The 26,563-nt window shown below is 44.3% G+C and overlaps 1 protein-coding gene across 2 annotated transcripts; it reads left to right on the forward strand.

Annotated features, from left to right (window-relative positions):
* Positions 1 to 2,337: 2,337 nt before the first annotated feature.
* On the forward strand, positions 2,338 to 19,012 carry MAPK13 (mitogen-activated protein kinase 13). 2 transcript variants are annotated; one of them, XM_038380292.2, is made up of 12 exons: positions 2,338 to 2,650; positions 8,439 to 8,568; positions 10,092 to 10,150; positions 11,114 to 11,222; positions 12,864 to 12,893; positions 13,365 to 13,412; positions 14,317 to 14,431; positions 14,846 to 14,917; positions 15,462 to 15,541; positions 16,141 to 16,219; positions 18,088 to 18,264; positions 18,676 to 19,012. In XM_038380292.2, the coding sequence occupies exons 1-12, from the start codon at positions 2,532 to 2,534 to the stop codon at positions 18,753 to 18,755; spliced, it is 1,098 nt and encodes a 365-aa protein (XP_038236220.1). In that variant the 5' UTR covers positions 2,338 to 2,531; the 3' UTR covers positions 18,756 to 19,012. The 2 variants fall into 2 exon arrangements, with proteins under 2 accessions (XP_038236220.1, XP_043356421.1); XM_043500486.1 differs by lacking the exon at positions 2,338 to 2,650 and adding an exon at positions 6,174 to 6,489.
* Positions 19,013 to 26,563: the final 7,551 nt, after the last annotated feature.

Raw genomic sequence — 26,563 nt, forward strand, 5'->3', positions numbered from 1 at the left:
GGCCCTACGTTACCAGCACTCCCAGCTATCTTTGAGACACCACTGACTTCCTGAGGAAACTACAATCCATTGGTGATCTTCCTAAAAACACCATCCTAGCCACTATGGATATAGAAGCCTCTACACCAACATTCCACACAAAGATGGACTACAAGCCGTCAGGAACAGTATCCCCGATAACGTCACGGCTAACCTGGTGGCTGAACTTTGTGACTTTGTCCTCACCCATAACTATTTCACATTTGGGGACAATGTATACCTTCAAATCAGCGGCACTGTGATGGGTACCCGCATGGCCCCACAGTATGCCAACATTTTTATGGCTGACTTTGAACAACGCTTCCTCAGCTCTCGTCCCCTAATGCCCCTACTCTACTTGCGCTACATTAATGACATCTTCATCATCTGGACCCATGGAAAAGAAGCCCTGGAGGAATTCCACCATGATTTCAACAATTTCCATCCCACCATCAACCTCAGCCTGGACCAGTCCACACAAGAGATCCACTTCCTGGACACTACGGTGCTAATAAGCGATGGTCACATAAACACCACCCTATATCAGAAACCTACTGACCGCTATTCCTACCTACATGCCTCTAGCTTTCATCCAGATCATACCACACGATCCATTGTCTACAGCCAAGCTCTACGATATAACCGCATTTGCTCCAACCCCTCAGACGGAGACAAACACCTACAAGATCTCTATCATGCATTCTTACAACTACAATACCCACCTGCTGAAGTGAAGAAACAGATTGACAGAGCCAGAAGAGTACTCAGAAGTCACCTACTACAGGACAGGCCCAACAAAAAAAAATAACAGAACGCCACTAGCCATCACCTTCAGCCCCCAACTAAAACCTCTCCAACGCATCATCAAGGATCTACAACCTATCCTGAAGGACGACCCATCACTCTCACAGATCTTGGGAGACAGGCCAGTCCTTGCTTACAGACAGCCCCCCAACCTGAAGCAAATACTCACCAGCAACCACACACCACACAACAGAACCACTAACCCAGGAACCTATCCTTGCAACAAAGCCTGTTGACAACTGTGTCCACATATCTATTCAGGGGACACCATCATAGGGCCTAATCACATCAGCCACACTATCAGAGGCTCGTTCACCTGCGCATCTACCAATGTGATATATGCCATCATGTGCCAGCAATGCCCCTCTGCCATGTACATTGGTCAAACTGGACAGTCTCTATGTAAAGGAATAAATAGACACAAATCAGACGTCAAGAATTATAACATTCAAAAACCAGTCGGAGAACACTTCAGTCTCTCCGGTCACTCAATTACAGACCTGAGGGTGGCTATCCTTCAACAAAAAAACTTCAAAAACAGACTCCAACGAGAGACTGCTGAATTGGAATTAATTTGCAAACTGGATACAATTAACTTAGGCTTGAATAGAGACTGGGCATGGATGAGTCATTATACAAAGTAAAACTATTTCCCCATGTTATTTCTCCCCCCACCCCACTGTTCCTCAGATGTTCTTGTTAACTGCTGGAAATGGCCTACCTTGCTTGTCACCCTGAAAGGTTTTCCTCCTCCCCCCCCCCCCCGCTGGTGATGGCTCATCTTAAGTGATCACTGTCCTTACCGTGTGTATGATAAAACCCATTGTTTCATGTTCTCTGTGTGTGTATATCAATCTCCCCACTGTATTTTCCACCAAATGCATCCGATGAAGTAAGCTGTAGCTCACGAAAGCTTATGCTCAAATAAATTTGTTAGTCTCTAAGGTGCCATAAGTACTCCTTTTCTTTTAGGTTTAATATCGATATTGTATATGGTTCCTTCCATTTAAGGCTCAAAAAGCACTTTACAAATAGAGCATGAGCCTTATTAGCACCCTGTGAGGTAGGTCAGTTTTACCCTGGTTATATACACCCGCACACCCAAGCAGGGAAACCAAAGGGAATAGAAGTGATTTGATCAAGGTCACTGAGTTAGTGCTAGAGCTGGGAATTAATCTAGATTTTCTGACTCTCTCAGAACAATCCTGATCTATCAAGGTGCAGCTCCTTGATTTTTACAAGACCCATTTAACTGCATTAAGGGATTTTTAAATGAAGAAAATATGTATTGGTGTACCAGGGTGAGCCCATATTCTCTCTTTCTAGGAAGCCAGAGTGTCTAGGGTGTTCCCTAGTTTTAACAGCAGTTTCCAATTCTGCATTTCGCCCCGGTGAGTTTGCTGCTTAGCTACTTGGACAGAGGAGGACTGTGTTCCCTGCTTCTGGTAGGGCCACCTCACAGGTACCTGTGTGAAGGTGGAGGTGTGTCTAGATTGAAACCTGATGCCTCATCCTTGGGCTAGTGTGGGGGTGGAGGGAGGAGGGACATGTTCCTTCACGCACACAGCTAATGAAGACAGAGAGAGAAACTGTCCAGGACTTACTTTCTCAGCTGAAGACAGGAACAAGGGGAGTCTTTTCACCTCTTTCCCCCATAAGTCTCACCCTAGACCTGTGCTCTGGAGGAGTCAGTCCAGAGCCAAAAGAAGATGAGTTTAACCCGGCGCAAAGGTTTTTACAGGCAGGAAGTAAACAAAACTGTCTGGGAGCTGCCCAGAAGATATACCTCCCTCAATCCAGTGGGATCCGGGGCTTATGGCTCTGTCTGGTGAGTAGATCTTGGCCTTTCTTTTTTCAAGGGCCCTGTCAGGAAGGAATGGGGTGGGGGTATTTAAAGCATGGCTCCTGGGAAGAAAACAGGGGAGGTGCCTCTTAGCTGTCCTCCATTGTGAAATAAATTTGTGTGTTAGATGAAGGTTTGTTTCCTGCCCGCCATACCTTAAGTCACTTTCAGCTTGAGCAGCTGTTCCGCTGTGTGTGTGTGTGTTTACTGCCTGAAGAGCTGGGCCTCCCTAGCCCTAAATTACTACATTTTGGGAGAGGGTGCTGCTGTACCGATCACCCTTCAGGTGATGGGGTCTAGAGGCTCATCCCTTCTGTTTGATTTTATTTGTTCAATCCCTTGGTTTCCTCTCTCTCTGATGAACAGGACAGCCAGCCCCTGCTATGCTCTGTGCCAGGGGTAGGAACTAGGCAGAGCTAGTAGTAGCAGAAAAAAAAAATCTGTTTCCAAGGGTGACATTACTTCCCCCCCCCAAACGATTTGGGGCCTCTTGTTCCCCCAAAGGGAAGATGGGATTCTGCTGCTGGTCCTATACCAATACCCTGGTTTAAACTAATCCAGCCCGGCCGGACTGGAACCTCTTGCCAGTTTAATGACGAATCCTGAGCTTAGGAAGGGACAGGACAGACAGAAAAACAATGTATAGTCATTCAATCCAATCAGCTGGGCAAAGGCAGCTCACAAAAAAAATGAATGTATAGGGTCAGATTCTGCTCAGTTGCATGTGTGTAAATCTAGAGAAACTCCACTGACTTTAGAGTAGCAGCCGTGTTAGTCTGTATTCGCAAAAAGAAAAGGAGTACTTGTGGCACCTTAGAGACTAACAAATTTATTAGAGCATAAGCTTTCGTGAGCTACAGCTCACTTCATCGGATGCATCCGATGAAGTGAGCTGTAGCTCACGAAAGCTTATGCTCTAATAAATTTGTTAGTCTCTAAGGTGCCACAAGTACTCCTTTTCTTTCCACTGACTTTAATGAGCTCCAGTTGGAGAACACTTCAATCTCTCTGGTCACTCAATTACAGACCTAAGAGTAGCAATTCTTCAACAAAAAAACTTCAAAAACAGACTCCAAGGAGAGACTGTTGAATTGGAATTAATTTGCAAACTGGATACAATGAACTTAGGCTTGAATAGAGACTGGGAGTAGATGGGTCATTACACAAGGTAAAACTATTTCCCCATGTTTATTTCCCCCCTCTCCCCTTCCAATGTTCCTCAGACATTCTTGTCAACTGCTGGAAATGGCCCACCTTGATTATCACTACAAAAGGCCCCCACACCCCCTCAGCTCTCCTGCTGGTAATAGCTCATCTTGAGTGATCACTCTCCTTACAGGGTGTATGGTAACACCCATTGTTTCATGTTCTCTGTGTATATAAATCTCCCCACTGTATTTTCCACTGAATGCATCTGATGAAGTGAGCTGTAGCTCACGAAAGCTTATGCTCAAATAAATTTGTTAGTCTCTAAAGTGCCACAAGTCCTCCTTTTCTTTTTGCGAATACAGACTAACACGGCTGTTACTCTGAAACCTCTCAGTTTATGTCCTTATGAAATCAGAATCTAGTCCATACACCAAAACACGAAGGCAAGAGAGAGATTTATTCCCTGTACTAGGTATTCTGCAGGAAATATCCTGCCTGATAGTCATTACCTGGGTCATGTAATATATCTAGTTCATAGCCCTGGGACCATTGGACTTGTACCCTGGTTAGCTGTTTTTTGATGCATAAACAGGGTCTGAAAGATTTGTTTTCTCTACTTGTTTTTCATATTCGACATATAGATTTTGTCTACTTTAAAAGACAGCAGTCCCTGGAGAAAGAGTAGAATTATGGCAGCACAAGAAGCAAAAGCGAGTCACAGAAAGAAAGGGGTTTTCACTCCAATGGCTTGAAATTGTATTTTGGGTCATATCTATTTAACTTCAATAATCAACATTCTTTCTCCAAAATGTTCATCTTTGTTAAAGATTCAACATTTCTGCCACTTTACTTGCTATGTGCGTGCGCCTAATAGGCTTCTCCACCAAAATCAGGGAAAACCAGACTTAATATTCTTGACATTTGTAAAAATAAAAAAAAAAATTAAAAAGGAGGGTGAGAAATGATCCTTCCAGATCTTCTTTATAAAGCCTAAAGCAAGAAGAAAAACACAAACAAAATAAATCCTTTACTGCTTCCTTTAAATAAACCCAGTCTCTAGCTCGACTGATGTGGAAACTCCCAAAAAACAGCAGCTTGGTTGCCCTAAATGACATCCATTAGACTAAACTAGGTAGTGCCAGAACTCCATGGATGATGAATGCTTGCTGGTTTTGGTGCTGGTATCTGGATGAAGTACAAGTGGAAGCTTGTGGAATTAGGATTTGCTCTCCCCTGCTGGGATGTTTCTTTCTACAATAGTCCATATATTTGGGTTTCTTTAAAGCTCTATATGCTGTTACAGATACTTAAAATAGAAGCAAATAAAGCAAGTTACAAGAGCTTCCCTAATTGGCCCTGAAAACTAATTCCTTTGTTAAAATAAAATATTTGTTTAGTAATTTCTATAGCAGATTTCACAAGTCTGTATAGAGAGTTAGTTTTGATCAGGTGTGAGTAATTGAGTAATTCTGATGCAGATGCATCCAGAGGTGGTCAGACTACCTTTGCAGGTCAGCCAGGATCTTGGAAAATTGCTTGTCTGAACCATTAGCTATCGTGCAACTATTGCAGTTTAGAAGCAGTTATTTTGCATAGTGGTTCCCTCCGACCACCCTTGGAAATCCTAGATCCACTACTGGTCACCAGGGCAAGAACAGGAGCTGTAGCCAGGAAGTGTGTGTGGACGGGTGGTGGTAAGAAGTGACGCTTTCCTTTCAAAGGTGCTAAGAAGAGAAAAGGGACCATCTGGTTTCAAACAGGAAGTAGATATGGGATGAAGTGTGCAATGTGATAATGCTGAAATTCACATGGGTTTGGTCACGCTGCACCACTAGCAGTCACAGCAGGAAAGACGTATTGATTCACAGTTCTCTAGTTTAATGAGCTGAGGGAGAAGGAATTGCAAAGTGGCAGGAAGAAAAGGAGTACTTGTGGCACCTTAGAGACCAACAAACGTATTTGAGCATAAGCTTTCGTGAGCTACAGCTCGCTTCATCGGATGCATTTGGTGGAAAATACAGTGGGGAGATTTATATACACACACAGAGAACATGAAACAATGGGTTTTATCATACACACTGTAAGGAGAGTGATCACTTAAGATGAGCCATCTCATCTTAAGTGATCACTCTCCTTACAGTGTGTATGATAAAACCCATTGTTTCATGTTCTCTGTGTGTGTATATAAATCTCCCCACTGTATTTTCCACCAAATGCATCCGATGAAGCGAGCTGTAGCTCACGAAAGCTTATGCTCAAATACGTTTGTTGGTCTCTAAGGTGCCACAAGTACTCTTTTTTTTTTCTTTTTCGAATACAGACTAACACGGCTGCTACTCTGAAAAGTGGCAGGAAGTGCACAGCCCAACAAGGAGGCTTGGGCTGGACAGCCCTTCCTTTCTCTCTCCAAGAGGCAGCAGCTGGAAGCTGTCAGCCGTAAAACACAGGCAACCTCTCACAGCCATCCAGGGTTGACTGGCTCAGCGAGGTGTGATGCAGTTCATTATGGAGGTTCCTCTTCAAATGCTTTCACCCTGAAAAGCACTGGGGAGAATCTGAAGAATCATAGCAGTCTCTGGACGACTGCTGTTGATGGCTTTTCTTTCCATCCCTTTGCTGATTAAATCGAGGGCCTGCCTTCTCTGCAACTCTGCCACAGGACTTTGAGAGAAGAGGTGTCACTGAATTGCTTCATATGGAGAAATAAATAGGAAATATGACTAGGGGACTCTCTTGACAGCATGGGGCTAGGAGCTAAGAACTCTAAGGTGCTAATCTTGGTTTTGACACTGACTCCTGCTGTTGTCCTTTTTGCATCAATTCCATATCTATAGAATGGGGATAATACCTAATTTACCTTATAGATTTGTTGCGAGCATTAATATAGTAATATTTATATATTTTTGAACATGAAAAGCATTTTCAAGTGCTATTAACTATCTTAAAAAAAACACCTGTATACACTGTTAATACCAAATGTGTAGCACAAAATACTTTCGTGTTCAGAACATTTTACAAACATTATCAAATTAATGCATAGATTTTTTTTTTAAGGCTCTGAGAGATTATTGTGACTATTTAATCTGACCTTCTGCATAACACAAACCAGAGAATTCCACCTGGTAATTTCTGCATCAAGCCTGTCAGCTCTGTTTGAGTTAAAGCATATATTTTAGAAAGAAATCCAAGTCTTGATTTTGAGACTTCAAATGAGAGAGAATCCACCACATCCCTAAGTAAGTTGTTCCAGAGGTTAAATAAAATACCTGCATTCTCTCTCTCTCACAAACCAGGGAAAAAAAATTGATTTTGGTGAATCGGCATATTCTGATTTTTAAAAAATGCATTTTGAAAAAGCTCTATTATCCCCATATTACAGATCAGAAAACTAAGGCAGAGATTAAGTGGCTCACAAATAATAGGATAGGGTGACCAGACAGCAAGTGTGAAAAATCAGGACAGGGGGTTTTCGGGGGGAATAGGAGCCTATATAAGAAAAAGACCCAAAAATCGGGACTGTCCCTATAAAATGGGACATCTCGTCACCCTATAATAAGATCACTCTGTGAGTCAGTGCAGAGCTAGGAATATAGAACCTAGGATTCTTGACTCCCAGTCCTGTATTCTAACCACACACAACCATCTTGACCTTGTCTTCGGCTAGGGCTGGTGTGCTCTCTGTCTGCCCTGCAGGCTATGCACTGGTTTTATTCAGAAATACTTGCAGCTCCAAAGATCCAGTATGCTAGGAAATCAACTCAAGCAGTATATCCTTTCCACATGGGGATGTTCAAGGATTCTTGCCCTTCCATTGCATTGCTCCACAGTGCAGTGGGGAGGGGAGGGCTGACTCTTCTTCTTCTTAGTGTGGCACGTGACCAGGATTCATCACCGAATTTGGTCCTGATTGGATCATTAGCTTCTCCGGGCTGAGTACTGACTGGGAGTGCTGATCCATGCCGCCCAGGGCTGACCCTCTCCCAAGCAATAACAGCATCCTGGGCGATTCACAGAAAGTGAATCTGTATATCTCCCCTCTCACAAAAAGCACCTCCCACGTTCTTCTGTCCCCAAATTTCAGAAATCCTGAGCAGAAAGAGCATAAGAGCAGAGACTCAGTGGGGTTCTAAAGAGCCAGTTAGCTCAGAAGAGAACTGTGAGAAGTGGGTCTCAAAGAATCAGTGGAAGGACATAGTGTGTGGGTACAGGATTAGGGTTAGCCCTGACCTCCAAGCATTTGTCTTCACAATACCCACCATTTCTCTAGCACCAGTACATCTTCATTGGCTGGCGCAATGGGGAAGTGCTACTGTAACCAACCATGAGCATTTTAACCCCCCTGTCACCTAACCTCCCTCAGAGCAGATATAGCTGGTTAAAATATTGGTAACAGTGTGTTTATACCAGAGATGCAGTAGAAAAAAAACTGAAGTACAATGCTAGTGTCTACCAACTGCATTTCTTCCATGTACATTGTGGAAAGATCAAGGGAAAATGGCCCTTTTTCCTTGATCAGCTCTGCACTCCAGCATTCCTTCCTCTTAGGCCACTTGTTGGATTAACATTGCATCATCCACGAAAACTCATTGCTTAACTCAGAACTGGTTTTATCTGTTTGCCACAGTTCAGCCATAGATAAGACGACGGGGGAGAAAGTGGCCATCAAGAAGCTGTGCCGACCGTTCCAGTCAGAGATCTTTGCCAAGAGATCATACAGAGAGCTCATGCTGCTAAAGCACATGCAACATGAGAACGTGAGTACCTGTCTCTCTCCATGCGGACACCAGAGAGAGAGAGGGCTACAGAGCTTCTCCCATTGAGTTACCATAAGATCAAGTGATAGTGACTTTAGGGACAAAAGCCCTGATGTTTTTCCTGAAACTGCTGCAAGGTGGGCTTTGCTGCCAATCACTCCTGGGGGAATACTGTGCATGCACAGAGTTTGTCCCCCGCAGAAAAATGACTTTCTGATGGGGAAGCCACAAGAGCAGTCATGCAACCCTCCCCAGCAGTATGTTTCGGGTGCTCAGGGCAGCCGGTAGAGAGGTAAATCACTGTGGGGTGGGGAGCAGGACTGGGGAAGACCTGGCTGGAGGCTCATACCTTGCACCGGGCTCAGCTGCTAGTCCTGGCTGGGCTGGGGAGGACGGGACTTCCTCTTCCCCTGCACGGCATCCGGGGCTGGGTCAGACCCATCCTCAGATTTCTCCCCAGCTGCAGAAAGCTCTGCAAACTCCACCCCCGGCCGTTTCCTGTACCCATTGTTCCTCAGCTGCAGGGGGAGGGATCCATGTACAGGGAGCTGTTCTCCCATCTGTCCAACCCCCATGCATCCAGACCCCCTTGCACCCAGACCCCCCTGCTGAGCCTCACCCCTGCACTCAAACCCCCTCTGATGAGCCCCACTCTCCCTGCACCGGGACCCCAGCCAGCTGCACCCCCACTGAGCCCCAACCACTTTCACCTGGACCCCCCTGCAGAGTCCCATTACCGTTGCACCCAGAATCCCCCAACAAGCCCTTGTGCACCCAGATCCCCCCCACACCTGGATCCCGCACTGAGCTGTCTGCACTCAGATTACCCAACACAGAACGCTCTCAAACCACACCTGGATCCCCCAACAATAAGCCCCTTCGCTTGGATCCTGCATTGCTGAGCCTGCCTGTCTATACCTGGTGTACCTGGCATGGAGGGGCAGGGCACTGCAGTGTTTCTGGGGCAGGCTTGGTCCTTGTACTGTCAGGGTTGGGTACAGCTTCACCGCACTGAGTCCATGTCTTGGAGGGAGGGAGAGCTGCACAGTGATCTCCACCCTCTGTGCAGCCAGTGGCCTGTGCTCCCCAGTGCCATGCTGGAAACTCCACATTTATTTGACAAAAACTGCAGAATTTTAAAATATTGTGTGCAGAATTTTTATTATTTTAGCACAGAACTTAATTTTTTTGGGCACAGAATGCCCTAAGGAATAGCCAATGGACACCCAGCCTGATGTGGAGGACCCCACCCTCTTTGGCGTGTAAAGGAGAATTCAGTTTCCATGTTCAGTTCCCGGTTCCAGGGGTTCTTTGTTGCTGCCACCCTGCCATTGCTCCAAGAGTGAAGTTGGACTTGGAGCACAGGCAAATGTTCGATCTGTTTGTAAGAGAGGAAATAGACTCTTGTCAATGGGCTTTAAGGCTAAATCCCTCACATGGAATCCTAGTATCATTGACCCGTGACTCTTGAGTTGCAAGCTGTTACAGAGAATACCGCTTACATTTACCCACTTATCCTGCAGGTTATTGGGTTGCTTGATGTCTTCACCTCAGCCACCTCCTTCAATGGATTCCAGGACTTGTAAGTTTTTTGTGGGATTTTTACCAAGTGTTTTGCATTTGCTATAGGTTCAGTTGTTGTCCAGGACAATAGCAGATTTAGCTTGAAGAAGGAAGTTTGTCATGCTGAGAAGCAATCCCATGAGTTGATTTGAAAAAGGGCCAATCTAAAGCCAGAGATCCCTGAATAAAATTATGTTAGGAAGGTCAGAAGCACAGATCAGTTCCAGTTGCTAAAATCCCTGAGAAAAATATAAGCAAGCAGCTCACACACCCCATATTCTGGGAGCATGGATCAGATGTATTGATTTATATAAGGTAAATATCAGAAACTGGTACCTAGATATAATGGTGAAGGGCACATTACACATTCCTAAGACAGAACGATACATATTTGCGTAGTGATTTATATGTCATGATTGTGTATTGAGGGCACAGGAACAATAACAAATTATTTGTCAGATCCTAGACTACTAAAACTGATAGAATTTTAAAAATCTATTTTTTTTCACCTTTTATGTGGATTTTTTTTTCTTTTTTTGTCCCGGGAGAGGCTGGGCATTGCCTTCAGCTTGGATGGTGAAGCTGGACCAGCCAGGGTTGAGGCACTGTGGGGATAAGTCTGGGACCTGAGACAGCAGTTTTGAAAAATCCCCTTTAAAACTCCATAAGATATTTCAGACACCTGATTTGCCCATCGCTGATGATCGAAGCTATGAACAGCGCGCTCGCGCTCGCTCTTTCTCTCGTATATTTATTTGGTATCTTGCAATGTGTACAATGAGGAGGACTGATTTTCCAAATTCAGGAGAGTAGAAATAACAGGTAGCAGGTAGCAACTTTAACTTCCTCACTGGTTGTCTTAGTAACCCAGAGACGCATTAAGGCTTGCTGCAACTGATCTGATCTTAATAGCGAGAACAAGGCTAGCATGGCTCCCTATGTTTTTCTCCTAGACTCAGGGACTTATCTTACTGCCTTTTAGCTACCTGGTGATGCCGTACATGCGGACAGATTTACAAAAGATCATGGGACATGAGTTCAGTGATGAAAAGATCCAGTACCTGGTCTACCAAATGCTGAAAGGTTTGAAGGTAGGTGGGTCTGGAATAGCCAAAAGCAAGAACTGGTTTCTGAAGGATTTACACGTTGAATCACCAAGTCTGCCTTAGGAGTAGACTTTGCTCTGTATTATCCCTGTGTGGACCCTTAAACCATGGACAGACTAACCTGTAGGATCATCATCCTTGTAATACAATTCATTACATCATCCTTGTAATACAATTCATTCCACACTTATCATTGAAAAGTCATTTTTCCTTCTGAACTAATCTGGATCTACCACACATCAATGGGAAGCAGAGTTGGGCAGGAAACTGTTATCCCGTCCCATGAAACTTTGAGAATTCAAGTGTTTTCCTGGTCTGCAATGGGATGAAACTGAGACATTTCAAAATTTTTGATGAAAAACCAGAGAGAGAGTTCCCCACCCAGACTAGCCAATAGCCCAGTGTTAGGGCAGCTGTAACCACTGGGCTGTTGGCTATTCTGGGGTAGGTGTCTCTCTCTGGTTTCCCATCCTGAGAAACTTTTGCTGACAGAAGTTTCATTGCAACTGATATGCTCCCACAGAAAGATTTTTGTTTTGACAAATTATTTTCTGACCTCAAAAAAAGGCTAATAGAAAAATTCCTGACCCACTTTCATTGAAAGCTTATACTTTTGAGGTATCAGAGGTGGCTTTGGTTTTTCATGTTGGTCAGCAGGTGACTTAACCAATTCAAGCCATCATAGGTCATGCAATTTCTTGCTAGGGAGGCAGTTGGCTTGCTCTATTCAACTCACCACAGCCCAAGATTTCTTAGCAAAACTATCGATGGTGGCAAGAGGCTTTTAGCAAGTGGAGCATCTGTTGGTTCCCTCATTCCATCTGCTTTTAGAGAAAACACATGGAACACAATTTCCTCAGTTATTATGAGCCAAGAATGTCCATTTTTAAACTGACTATGACAAAGTGGAAAGGTAAAGGACAACCTCTTATAACAATCTGAACACTGAACTGTAGAACTAATGATTGACAATACTTCACACTAGACTGCTCCCCAGCTACAATTCTCACAGTGCTTTACGAGCATTAGGGACTTAAACTCCACAACACGGTTTTCCCCAGATCACTGTGAAACCCAGATGGGGGAAACCAATGCACAAAGAGGTTAAATGACTTGCCCAAAATCGCGTCATGAGCCTGGGGAGAGGTTAGACTAGAACCAATATCTCAACTCCAGATCTTATGCATTAGCTGCTAGACTCTGTTTCCTTCCTATATGATTTGATGGGCAAAATAACCACAACTCATGCAATTTAGTGATTGCATTCCTTCTTACAATGAGCCCATACCTGCTCACTAGATAAGTTTGAGGCTTCTAAGTTTATAGTTGATTTAAATAACTTTCATGCATACCAGCTATGCCTCTTCAAGAGGTGTTCTAATTCCAGCTATTGTAAAGAATGTAGGCTAGGGAATGGGTTTCACTTGGGTTTCTAGCAGCAATTTCGTCTTCCTATTTGTGACCTGGGCTGTAGAGTCACAGAGTTGGGAGCAAGGATTTTACAGAAGAAGAATGCAGATTGCTTTGGTCTCAGTAGACAGGCTCTGTTGCTAACGTGTTTCTCCTATGGGGAAGTGAAAGATTTGCTTGCTGGCGATCACACTGTGGCTTCCCTTTTCATTGCAGTACATTCATTCTGCTGGAATCATTCACCGGGTAAGTTCATGTGCACTATTACTCTGCTTTTATTTCTGTTCTCTGAGAGAAGCATGACTCAGCCAGAAAGTTAACAGCTTCTCCCATAGCCTTGAACGTCATCTCACTAAGAGCATTGGCCTTAAGTTCTCCCTAAACTAAGCCCTTCTTCCCTTTTGCTGCCTCATTCCCTTCCTACCTCTGTTGGCCTGAATTTGCTCTGTGAGCAATGCAGTATTTTGCAACAGGCTATGGAGCATTTTGTGATGCTTCCCGATTAATGAAAGATGCTTCAGAAAAGAAAATAGTCCTTGTAATACTCTCGGATGCTGAACTGTGTAGCAGGCATGTTGTCTCCACTGCTGTGGCAAGAGTGGATTTGGGATGCGATGATACAGCCCACCAAAGGCCAAGCTGAGACTCGGCTGAGATTTACATTGTTGAATTGCAGTTCGCTTTGTGTACTGATGGCTCTGCTCTCATCTGCTGCAGGACCTGAAGCCAGGCAATCTGGCCGTCAATGAAGACTGCGAACTAAAGGTAGGAACGAAGGTGCCACTTCCCGGCTTGCGAAACATGCAGTATGTTGGGTGGCTGGTGAACCGCTCAGCGTACCACTGTGGTTCCTATTGCAACCTGAGGCCCCTGTTCAGCAAGGTATTTAAGACCGTGTCTGTTGAATCAATGGGACTATTCATATCCTTGAAGTTAGGACATGCTCCAGTACCTTGCTGAATCAGGGCCTGTGGCTGGAGTGAACATCCTGGCACTGGGTTCAGTTCCTACTGCACTCTGAAGTCCACAGCAATACCTTCCAGACACTCCACATGCTAGGGCCACATCTCTATTAGGAAAATAACCCAAGGATGATAACCGAGGGCAGCCACAGGTTCCCCTGCACTCCCATCGGCTAGAGCTGAGGACCTATTGTAGACAAAGCCATTTTCAACTCCTGGTAGAAAAGGGTTGTTAGAGCCCCGGTGGAAGGAAGGGCCCTGCTTTGCCGGGGATTGTTAAGTGATTTGGCCCTGTCTACGCTAAAGGTCAGGCCAAAGCATTTCCAGCTCCTGCTGGAGGAATACGGGTAGCCACAGGACGTTTTCAGAAGAGAGGTGGAGTTGAAGAATGGCTTGGCTTACAGGATGCAGAACAGTCCTGTGAAAAATAAGATCATACGTTTCAGGAAGGTAATGATCCTATCGGTCACACACTACAGATTCCTTCAGTGGGGCTGCAGGCTACAACTGGTTTTGCAGCCTGGCTGTAATTTACAGTGCAATTAAGACAAACCCATTCAAACCATTGGCTGGGGTGGCTCTGGTGTAGTGGTGAGTCTCTAGCTCTCTGATGGGATCCACTTCATTTCCTCATGGAAACAGGTTTTCTTTTGCCTGCAAGATCTCTTTTCCTTCCCTCACCATCTCCCTCCTCCGTTGATCTGTAGATCTTGGACTTTGGCTTGGCGAGACACACAGATGCTGAGATGACTGGCTATGTTGTGACGCGTTGGTACAGAGCACCAGAAGTCATTCTGAACTGGATGCATTACAACCAGACGGGTGAGTTAAATCCCTTCAGCTGTGGCTCTCTGGAGATCACCACTGCGATTCCCCGCAGGAGGGTTAGTGTGGATCACACACAATCCTCCTCTATTGGCAGTTAAGTTGAGGAAGAACAAAACACACCTTATCTCCAGCAGCAGTTATGAGGCTCCCAGCTAATCAAACATCAGGAGACAGCTCCACCCAAAGCTGTGACCATCGGGAAAGCTGAAACCCAAGGTTTTAGTAACCCAGAAACTACAGCTGGTGGGAGAAGGGGATTGAAGGGGGGAGCAAAATCACACCAATGACTAAATAACTCAGCAGACGTTACTGTATGTCCCCAAAGCAGGACGAGGCCCCTAAACTGTTTCTCCTCCCTCTCCCGGCCTTGTTCTTTTCTCACGCTCCTCTCGGTTTCTTCACGCACAGTGGACATCTGGTCTGTTGGTTGTATCATGGCAGAAATGCTGACTGGGAAAACCCTGTTTAAAGGTAAAGATTGTATCCTTTCAAATTGGGGCAAACTCCTCTGGGGTGGCCCAGAAGTCCTAGCCGTGCCTGAAACGAACACTCTGGGTACTTGTGACTGGGCGTTTACACAGGCATGAGAGGGTGGGGATACTGGGGGAGGAGGGTGTCAACTTGGTACACTGTGGTAAATTCTACCCCGTGTCCTCTTGCATGCACGCTGCCCTGACCAGTCAGTGGTGTTCTGTGCTGTGAGGAGGAGCGGAGGTTACCTGTGCAGGGCCCCAAGCCCATTGCAGAACACAGCTCTGTGAGGGCTGCTTGCACGCCATGGCAGAAGGGGGCTGGAGCAGGCCCTGCAGATGCGCACACCCAGCCACCAAAGCCTGCATAGGGAGGTCACAGCAGCTGGGAGCTATTGCCGCTCTGACTCTGCATTGGGAGTCCCGGAGCCATTTGGAGTAAAGATTCATTCTCCTTAATCGTCACAGACCTTCCTAGCCACACAGCCAGCCTACTTGGGCTGTTGGCTAGGTCCGAGATTTGGTCCTAAATAACCTTTAACTCAGCCTGCCAGATCTAGATCAGCTGACCCAGATCTTGAAAGTAACCGGACTCCCAGGAGAGGAGTTCGTGCAGAAATTGGAGGACAAAGCGGTAAGGAAAACACTGTGCTTAGGGCTGTACTTCTGAATGCACTGCTGTGGAAACCACCTGAAAATAAGTTATTTTTACATTGTCTTTGACATGTGCATGTGTGTGGTTTTTAGTAAAATAAATCATCCTCCCAAGGCAGTGGCCTTGGCATCTATCCCTCCAGTGGCACCTCCAAAGCATTTGACTTTAAAAGAAAGTCCTATTTACCAGTGAGGCAAAGTATTCCTTTAAAGGGGGTGGATGGAGAATGTAGGAGTTGAGTCAGGACTCCTTGGTTCTGGGCCAGAGGCAGCCAGCGACTCATTGTGTGACCTCGGGCAGATCATTCCACCTCTCTGTAACCCAGTTGAGCCCTCTGTAAGATAGGGATATTTTTGTACCTCACAGGGGTGTTGTGGGGCTCTCTTATTTGTAAAAAAACAAAAAACAAACAAACAAAAAAAAAAACCAGTTCCTCACATGAGAGGCCCACAGAAATGTGGAGTCTTGGCTATTTTACTATCCTGCTCATCTAGGTACAGACCTGATGGACTTTTCTACAGTCCCCTTTGTCTGACTGCAGCAAGTTTGTATTCTGTGCATTCCTCTCTCTCTTTCAGGCTAAGAAGTATATCCAGTCCCTTCCCAAGATTCCCAAAATGGATTTATCCCAGCTTTTCTCCAAAGCCAATCCTCTGGGTAAGTCCTCTTCAGTATTTCTCCCACGCCACTTCCAGTCCATTATAAGGCAGATTGTCACAATGTTCGTGGACTCCAGGACTTTTCCTTTCTCCCAGACCTCATGACTTCTTGCTGTGTCCCCTACAGGGGCTAATGATGATTCTCTTGCTGGTCAGCCCTTTCCACAGGGGCTGAAGATACTTACAATTACGTGGAAAAACAATTATTATTGACATTAAAATAGCAGTTTCCTGCTCTTCTTTGCTCTCTCCCTTCCCCTGCCCTTAAAATAAAAAGACCCAGGACTTTTGGCACTTTTCTCAAACTTGATAATTTTTTGCCATGATTGCGAGCCCAGCCTTAGTCATAAATATCTCTCAGCCCCATAGTGCTGTGGTGATGAGGAGAATGGGACTGACCTAAGTGCAGAATATTAGTCCATCTGGAGACTTCTGTGGCACCTCTTCCAAGCTCACTTTTTCCTGCGGTCAAAGGAACCTAGTTCTATGAGCAAATTGAGAAGGAAACTTCTGGTCTTACACACACTTATGAGGACAGGATGGAGACATGCCGGTGAAAGGAAGATAATCCTATACAAACCCAGTTCACTTTGGTTTCCCAGAATCCAGAGGTCATTAGATCATGGCTGGGGTCATTTGATTTACTGAACTGAAGGCCACATTTGCCTTAAGTCAGGAGTTTGAGGGTCGCACCTAATTTGCTTAAAATGGAGTAGACGGCACCTGCACTCATCATTCATGTACAGCTCACAGCATGTGATGCTCCCTCGTAAGCCAAGCGGTATGGCTTCTTGTCCGAAGAGAGACATTATGTAATGGAGCCTGGAGAATGCAGTTTCCCACACCTTCCTATGGAACAAGGCCAGTAACTGATCACAGTGTAGAACTCTCTGGGCCCCAGTTGGCCAGTGGAATGTACTTTGGCCACAACTGAGCTCCAGGATCAAGTTGCCTGGAGCAAACCAGGCGGTATCCATGTTACGCCTCTTTCGTTTGTTCGTTTCCCAGGTCCAAGGCAACGTGATCTCTGGCAAGGGGCTCAGAGGGTTGCATACACTGCTTCAGCCACCTTTTACCAGGGAAAGTGTACGAATCACTTCCCAGTTGCGTATAGGATATCTGGACATTTTGATACAAAGTTGGTAACTGAAATTTTTTTACGCATTCATGGTAAAAAGTAAGCTTCCTACAATGAACTGTTTTCCCTCATAGGTCATAGATGTGGGTAAGCAGAGCTCTACCAAACTCTGAAACATTAAAGCAGTAAAACCAAGAAGGAAATCAGCCTGTCTTTGGCGTTTCCTGCTTTCCTGTTTATCAAGCCTAGTATAGATTACTTTATAGATTACTTGGGTTGCTTATATTTGCTTTGTAAAATACTTTTGACCCCCCTGCACAACTCAGATTGGAACTGAAAGAATTTTAAACTTAGTCACTTCTCACTATTGATGTCCTTGAAGCACACTTGGTTTCAACAGTGAAGCTAGATAGCTCTGTGTTACTCTTCCCTCCCTAATTTTCCATAACTTGCATGAGGTTATGTTTGGGTTCGCAACGCTGCAGGGGAAAGCTTAAACGACAGGAAAAAACCCTTGAAACTGTGAAACATTTCTTCTCTTTGTGTTTTTGTATCCCTTCCCCTTTCAATTCTTTCAAACAACATTTAAGTTTGGGGTATAAACTAGCTGATATTTGGCCTGTTGATTTTACTGCTTCTGTACTGATGGGGACTTCGGCCCACTAGAAACCCATTATATCCTTGGATGCGAAGAGGATGAGCCCCAAGGTCCTCACAGACTCTATGTGCAGGACGTCCTAAATATCATTGCTTCACTCACCTAGCCAAGTTTTCTCATCCTCCTGCAGCGGTGGAGCTGCTCGACCAGATGCTGCAGCTGGATGTGGGAAAGCGTCTCACAGCCACAGGAGCTCTGGCCCATGCATATTTTGACCAACTCCGAGATGCTGAGGAGGAGACAGAGGCGCAGCAGCCCTACAACGACTCCTTGGAGCACGAGCAGCTTTCCACAGATGAGTGGAGAAGTAAGATGCTGAACTTCTATGGGTTGCCGTCAGTCTGTCAGTACCTCGGGTGGAACTTCCTAGCCCCTCCCACCGTCCTGCCCGTTCCTTCTGAGTATGCCTGTTGCCACCCCCATGCCCGTAGGCTGCCCCTGCACACATGCTGCTGATGTAGAGTAATGCCCATCCTCTTCTCCTAGCCTCTGAGCACACATTGAAGATACCTTTTGCCTCCCTCTTTCCAACACCGAGCTGTATTTTATCCTCTCTCCTCCTGTCAGCCTCCATGTGATGTACCCGTACGTCTGAAATTTGCCCCCAGCTCTTATGTGCCTTTATGCTTACGCTCTCTTTTAACACCCTCTAGAATCATGTGACAGTATTATTTTAAATACGCTGTTGATATTCATTATCATGTTGTTCATTTTCAAGGGCATACTTACAATGAGATTCAGTCCTTCAGTCCGATTGCCCGGAAGGACTCCAAGAGGCGGAGTGGTATGTCATTGTAGTGGCTGGGCTGGCCAAGGTTGGGGCTCACTCCCTCTGCGGGGTCACGAAAGAGGATGCCTATCGGGATTTGGACCACCCCAGCGCCAGATATTTATCAACATGGGGGTGTGGAACTTCTGTACATGTGTGGAACAGAAGGATGTTGAATACCCAAGAGTGTTGGGCTTTGTCCTGTGGGAGGAAACTGCACCAGATACATCTTTCAGTGCCAAAGATTAATGTATTTCTCATTAAAACCTCAATTAGTAGAATTGTACCTGGTGTTTTTGTTTTTCTTACTCATTTGCACCAGTTTTTAATTGGCTCTCAACTTGGTTTTCAAGCATTTGGGTCATACACGCCAAGTTTCTAATCTGCTGGGTGGTGCTCCTCCTGGCTCTGCCCTGTCCTGCCCACTCCCCTGAGCATGCTGCGCCCTCGCTCCTTCCCCTTCCCCTCCAGCACCTCCTGACTCTGTGAAACAGCTGATCTGCAGCAGGCAGGAGGCGCTGGGAGGGAGGGGGAGAAGGCGCTGATCGGTGGGGCCTGCTGTCGGGCAGGAGGTGCTGGGGGAGGTTCTGGTAGGGGAGCTACTGGGGGGTGCTCAGCAGCCACCATTTTTCCCCTGTGGGTGCTCCAGCCCCAGAGTGCCCATGGAGTAGGCGCCTATGGTTCAGGTGTTTCAGTGGGTCCTTCTCACTGTTCCTTCAATGTCCTATTTGCTGCTTTTCCAGTTCTTCTAGAAAAGCAGTTAGGACTCTTGCAGGTGGCATCACAGTGAGTCGGCAGGAAAACGGAGTTTATTTGAGAGGTCAACCAGCCGAGTTACTCGTTAGAGAGAGGGACAGGAAGTCAGAACCGATGGGTTCTACCACAAACTCCTTATGTGAATCTTGGCAAGATCCTTAATGCTGACTTTCCAGAAATGGCCTCTAATTTTGGGTCCCTCTATTCTTCAGTTTCCAACTGCAGATACCTTAACCAAATTATTTGAACTTGGGTGTTTACATTTAGGCACCAAAATCAAAGTGGCCTAATATTCAGAAGTGCTCTGAGATCAACTTCAAATGAAGAGTATTGCATAAGTACAAAGAACTGTTTTGTCTCCCATTAATGGTTCTGTAACAGATGTAAAAGTATGTTTTGTTCTTTAAAGTAATGTAATATTTAGGTATAGAGGCAAAAACTGACAAAATGCATTTTTGAATTGTTATATATTTGAATCTTTTTACACAGTTAGAAAGAAATTCAAAATGTTATTTTTTTAATTCATGCACTTGGCAGCCTGGAGGGATCTTCATAGCTATGCCAGGCTTTTCAATGTAGTATCAAAAAGTGCAGGGATTGGTTCTTGGCCCTATGTTATTTAACGTTTTTTATCTATGACCTGGAAGATGACATAAAACCATAATTGATGAAATCTGCAGATAACACGCAACTTGAGGAGTGGTAAATAATGAAGAGGACAGGTCACTGATTCAGAGTGATCTGGGTTGCTTTGTAAACTGGATGCAAACAAACAATGTGCATTTTAATAAGGCTAAATGTAAATGTATAAGTCTAAAACCAAAGAATGTAGGCCATACTTACGGGATGGGGAGCTTTCTCCTGGGAAGCGGTGACTCTGAAAGAGATTTGGGGTCATGGTGGACAATCAGTTGAACGTGAGGTCATCGTGTGATGCTGCAGCCTAAAGAGCTAACGCAATCCTGGGGTACATAAACAAAGGACTCTCCCCTAGGAGTAGAGAGTGGTTTTTTCCCCTCAGTATTTGACACTGGTATTGGGATACTATGTCCAGCTCAAGTGCCCACAGTTCAAGAAGGATGTGGATAAACTGAAGAGGGTTCAGAGAAGAACTACAAGAATGGTTAAAGGATTAGAAAACATACCTTGTAGTGTAAGATTCAAAGAGCTCAATCTGTTTATCTTAACAAAGAGAAGGTTAAGGGGTGATTTGATCGTAGTCGGTAAGTACTTACATGGGGAACAAATATTTAATAATGGGCAGCATAGGAGAAACCCACATTCACCCAATACTGTGAGATCCCAGCCCTGGAATCCTAAACAACGGAGCTGTCTATTCCCAGTCACTCCATCCCTGGAGTCTCTCCCCTCTCTGACTACAGGCTGCCCTTCTGTCCCAGCAGGACTGGCTCAGAGGCACATGTTCCTGTCACATGACCCTTGTATTCTCATTCTGTCCACCTGGCACAGGTGAGGGTGAGCTTCTATCCTCTTAAGGGGCCAGCTCATTCTGTGATGCTAAGGAAAATTTAAGCCAAATATCAGGAAACACTTCCTGACAGCCAGATGTATTCGGCTGTGGAATTGGCTCCAAGGGAAGCAGTGGAAACTCCACCATTTGGGGATAAAGTTCTAGAAACTATATTGCACGTATAATCCAGTCTAAGTAGGGGAATGAAGTAAATGATCCTTGACCATCTTGTTTTAAAGATTTTAGCTTCTTGGTATTAAATTAACTCTCTATTTCTGGCATAGGGTGGTGTTTATGATGAAGATGTCATCAATGTAGCGCAAGTAGAGTAGGGGCATTAGGGGACGAGAGCTGAGGAAGCGTTGTTCTAAGTCAGCCATAAAAATGTTGGCATACTGTGAGGCCATGCGGGTACCCATAGCCGTGCCACTGATTTGAAGGTATACATTGTCCCCAAATGTGAAATAGTTAGGGGTGAGGACAAAGTCACAAAATTCAGCCACTAGGTTTGGTGTGACATTACTCAAGATCCAAAAACCTGGAAATCCTGGATGCCCCATCATCTCAGGCATTGGCACCCTGACAGCAGGATTGTCTTCTAGACACCACTGACTTCCTGAGGAAACTACAATCCATCTGTGATCTTCCTGAAAACACCATCCTGGCCACTATGAATGTAGAAGCCTTCTACACCGACATTCCACACAAAGATGGACTATAAGCCGTCAGGAACAGTATCCCCGATAATATCATGGCAAACCTGGTGGCTGAACATTGTGACTCACCCATAACTATTTCACGTTTGGGGACAATGTATATCTTCAAATCAGCGGCACTGCTATGGGTACCCGCATGGCCCCACAGTATGCATTGCTGACATCTTCATCATCTGGACCCATGGAAAAGAAGCCCTTGAGGAATACCACCATGATTTCAACAATTTCCATCCCATCATCAACCTCAGCCTGGAACAGTCCACACAAGAGATCCACTTCCTGAACACTATGGTGCTAATAAGTGATGGTCACATAAATACCACCCTACTGACCGCTACTCCTACCTACATGCCTCCAGCTTTCATCCAGACCACACCACACGATCCATTGTCTACAGCCAAGCTCTACGATATAACCACATTTGCTCCAACCCCTCAGACAAACACCTACACGATCTCTATCATGCATTCTTACAACTACAATACCCACCTGCTAAGTGAAGAAACAGATTGACAGAGCCAGAAGAGTACCCAGAAGTCACCTACTACGGGACAGGCCCAACAAAGAAAATAACAGAACGCCACTAGCCATCATCTTCAGCCCCCAACTAAAACCTGTCCAACGCATCATCAAGCTTTTACCAGCAGGAGAGCGGGGGGTGGGGGGAGGATATAACCTGTCCTGAAGGACGACCCATCACTCTCACAGATCTTGGGAGACAGGCCAGTCCTTGCTTACAGACAGCCCCCCAATCTGAAGCAAATACTCCCCAGCAACCACATAACAGAACCACTGACCCAGGAACCTATCCTTGCAACAAAGCCCGTTGCCAACTGTGCCCTCATATCTATTCAGGGGATACCATCATAGGGCCTAATCACATCAGCCACACTATCAGAGGCTCGTTCACCTGCACATCTGCACAATGTGATATGTGCCAGCAATGCCCCTCTGCCATGTACATTAGTCAAACTGGACAGTCTCTATGTAAAAGAATAAATGGACACAAAGCAGACGTCAAGAATTATAACATTCAAAAACCAGTTGGAGAACACTTCAATCTCTCTGGTCACTCGATTACAGACCTGAGAGTGGCTACCCTTCAACAAAAAAACTTCAAAAACAGACTCCAATGAGAGACTGCTGAATTGGAATTAATTTGCAAACTGGATACAATTAACTTAAGCTTGAATAGAGACTGGGAGTGGATGGGTCATTAAACAAAGTAAAACTATTTCCCCATGTTTATTTCCCCCCCTCCAACCCCCACTGTTCCTCGGAGGTTCTTGTTAACTGCTGTAAATGGCCCACCTTGATTATCACTACAAAAAGTTCTCTTTTCTCCCCCCCCCCCCCACTCTCCTGGTAATAGCTCACCTTAAGAGATCACTCTGGTGACAGTGTGTATGGTAACACCCATTGTTTCATGTTTTCTATATATATAAATCTCCACACACTATTTTCCACTGAATGCATCCGATGAAGTGAGCTGTAGCTCACGAAAGCTTATACTCTTTCCTCAAAACTTTCTTCACTCCCTGCAGGCGATTTATGATTCTGCTATGCAGTTGCAAATACGGAAAACTGTGCCATGCATACAGAAAACTCCCAACCGTGGTTTGTGAGTGCCATTTGCAATAATAAAAAGCTTTTTTGTGAACTGGATAAGGTATTATTGGATTTCCTGGAAGTTTCACAGCTGCAGTTTAAGCTGTTATATCATTTGTTTTCTTAGTTTTCTCTAGCAGCAGTGATGTGATGTACATACATCTAAATGCAAAACTGGATGTTCCAAATTCCTTAATACTTTTTGTTGCTGGCCTATTTTAATAGTAAAGAATCTTTAGAATAAATTAAAAGCCTATTCACAAAAGTTGTACAGATTCTCACACAAACCCCACACCCTACATCTGTACATCAGCCTTGAAGTCCTGAGATACTGAGTGTGGACTTGTTAGGTAATTGCTCCTGCATTTATTATTAGGGCTAGAAAGCACTTTTTTAAAAAAAATTGAAAAGTGAAGCCTTTATGTTGAAAGAATGAGGCATACTTGTGGCACCTTAGAGACTCCCCAAATAAATTTGTCTCTAAAGTGCCACAAGTACTCCTTGTTCTTTTTGCTGAAACAGACTAATACAGCTACCACTCTGAAATCTTTATGTTGAGTGATCTTTTTGCGGATATTTTCCTTCCTGCAAATCAGCAACACAACCTCGTGCTCCAGATGATCCTAATCAGAAACTGGAATTGGAAACCAGAGGATGGATCACTTGAAATTGCCCTGTTCTGTTCATTCCTCTGAAACATTTGCCACAGGCCACTGTCAGAACACAGGATACCGGGCTAGATGGACCTTTGGTCTGACCCACTATGCCCAGTCTTATGTTCTAAATCAGATCTGTGAATATTTTGTTACTGTTAGAAATATCAGTAGGAAAAGAAGAGGACCTGCCATATTGTGGAATTCTCTAACAGGGACTCAGCACTTTGGAAACCAACTAGAAGGCATTTAATTTCCTTTTCATGTGGATCTTTGGAAAGCACCTATAGTTGCCTGGAAAACAGGTGGTTTTATTTTGTCCCATAGGATAAAAAATAAAATCTGATTTCACATTTAAACTGTAAACATTCTAAGGAATAGACTAGGCAGGCACGTCACTTTCAAGTGTTAGACTGATAATGTGATGTAGAAAAAAATGAAGGGAAATGATAATCTCTGAAGAAGTTTGTTCACATTAATGAGATAATGGAAGAATGATGATTTTGGGTTCTCATATTGCATTGGCTGTCTCCTACCTAAACTAGTGATGTGAATGGTCTGTGGAGGTTTGGCTCGTCACTGGATACTGGCTCTTCTTGTTTCTACCCCAGAGAAACAAAACTGGTGGAAGGGGACGATTGGAAAAAAAGACAAAAGAAAAACAGTGCGAGTTCTTTCCCCCCTCCCATAAAAGAAACACTTATTGCAATAGTGATAGGTAAAAATATACAAATACTTTCCTAATATTTTTCCATGTAATCAAGGCTTTCCCTAGGGATGTCATGCAACAGCAAATGGCACATGAGGTGGTGTCTTTGAGACCTCTCTGTTAAGATGCAGTCCACATTTGAGAACCCATTCAATCAAACAAACGAGCTTATCCTAAGACAGGAAAACGTTACTAGAAGTTATGTCTGTGCCATATGTGTAACATGTCTCAGCACACTTTATTTAGAAGGATTTGTCCATCAGCATCATTTCAGGATAGGAGTTTCAGTATATACAGGTGAACATGGTACATGTATTGTAGTCTCTTTGGGCAAGGTAAAACATATTTTCTGAGCATGCCAAGTTTGCACGCTTCTAATACAGTGGCATAGCCAATGCCGCTTCACATTTAAGTCCATCAACATTTCTGTTGATTGATGACAGCTTTTTTTTGAAAGGTCATATTTCTGACCCTTTAAATCATATTGCAAGCTTAGCATACTTGTATTCAGCCTTATTGTAATTTTGATTTCATAAAAGTGACTTAAATCCTTCAAACTCTTTTTTCTAAATAAAGAATTTAAAAAATGGAAACCACTCCAATTTCAGTCATTGGCATCATGGTTTCAGACTTTTTTGCAGATAAGTTCAAGCTCAAAACAAACAAATGGGTTTATTTTAAAACAAGTTTGCATACTAATGTCAAAAAGATTTATCCACACCACAGATATATAAATGGATCAGTTAGGCCCCAGTCCTGTAAGCTATTCCAGCCGGGTGGATCCTGATGCATATGCAAAGCCCTGTTGAAGCGAGTGGGACTCCAGATGGGCATAGGTTCTCAGGTATCACACGCAAGATCAGTGCCTTAGAATGCCATTTTAAAAGTAAAAACAATAAGGAGTCCTTGTGGCACCTTAGAGACTAACAAATTTATTTGGGCATTCATGCATCTGATGAAGTGGGTTCTAGCCCACGAAAGCTTGTGCCCAAATAAATTTGTTAGTCTCTAAGGTTCCACGAGGACTCCTGGTTTTTGCTGATACAGACTAACACGGCTACCACTCTGAAACCTGTCACCATTTTAAAAATGTAACTGAGTACTTGCAACTCCATCTGGAAATAAATGGGAGCTGAGAATGGTAGTCGCCTCTAAGTATCAAGCTTTAATCTTTAATGTGCCTTTTAGCAATGGTATTTTTAAGAACATTTTTAAAAATGCCACAACATATTTAAGTTGAATAGCTAAAATATATTAATATTTCAGATTTCTTATTTATAAATGCAACTGCACACCTTCAACTCCAAATTGTAAATTTCCTCATGTTTAAATACAAATGTACTAGAATGAAGCTGAAGAAATTTATGATTTGGAACCGAAGGCACACAGTTCTGTTTAAGCTTCGTTGCCTGTCATTTTCCTTTGAAGGAGCAGCATTAATTTTGAACTTGCACCCTTTAAAACTGGGTAGAGAGAATAAATTGAATTAAGGTGTCCCTCTGAGACGTTGAGATAAGTTTGAATGTTTTTTCAAACAACACATTAGTTCCACAGATACATTGTAAAATTAAATGATGGAGAACCTGTTATAACGCAAGGCCCTCAATCTTGCAAAGGTTTATGTGTGTGCTTAACTTTATGCCTATGAGCAGTCTTATTGAACTCAGTGGAATTATTCACAAACTTGACATTAAACATGTATAAATCTTTACAAGACTGGGGTCTAATCTCATAAAGATAGCAATTTCAGTGCAAGCCTAAGGGTAAATCTACACTGTGAGGTAGGGGTGTGATTCTTATCTCCCATACACCTACTTGTGCTAACTCTCATCTGAGCCAGCACACTAAAAATAGTGAAGCTGTGATAGCATGGGCAGTAGTGAGCAGCACTACATGGTACCCTGAGTACAAACTTGCCTGCACC

The sequence above is a fragment of the Dermochelys coriacea genome, chromosome 21, assembly GCF_009764565.3.
Source record: "Dermochelys coriacea isolate rDerCor1 chromosome 21, rDerCor1.pri.v4, whole genome shotgun sequence".
NCBI lineage: Eukaryota > Metazoa > Chordata > Testudines > Dermochelyidae > Dermochelys > Dermochelys coriacea.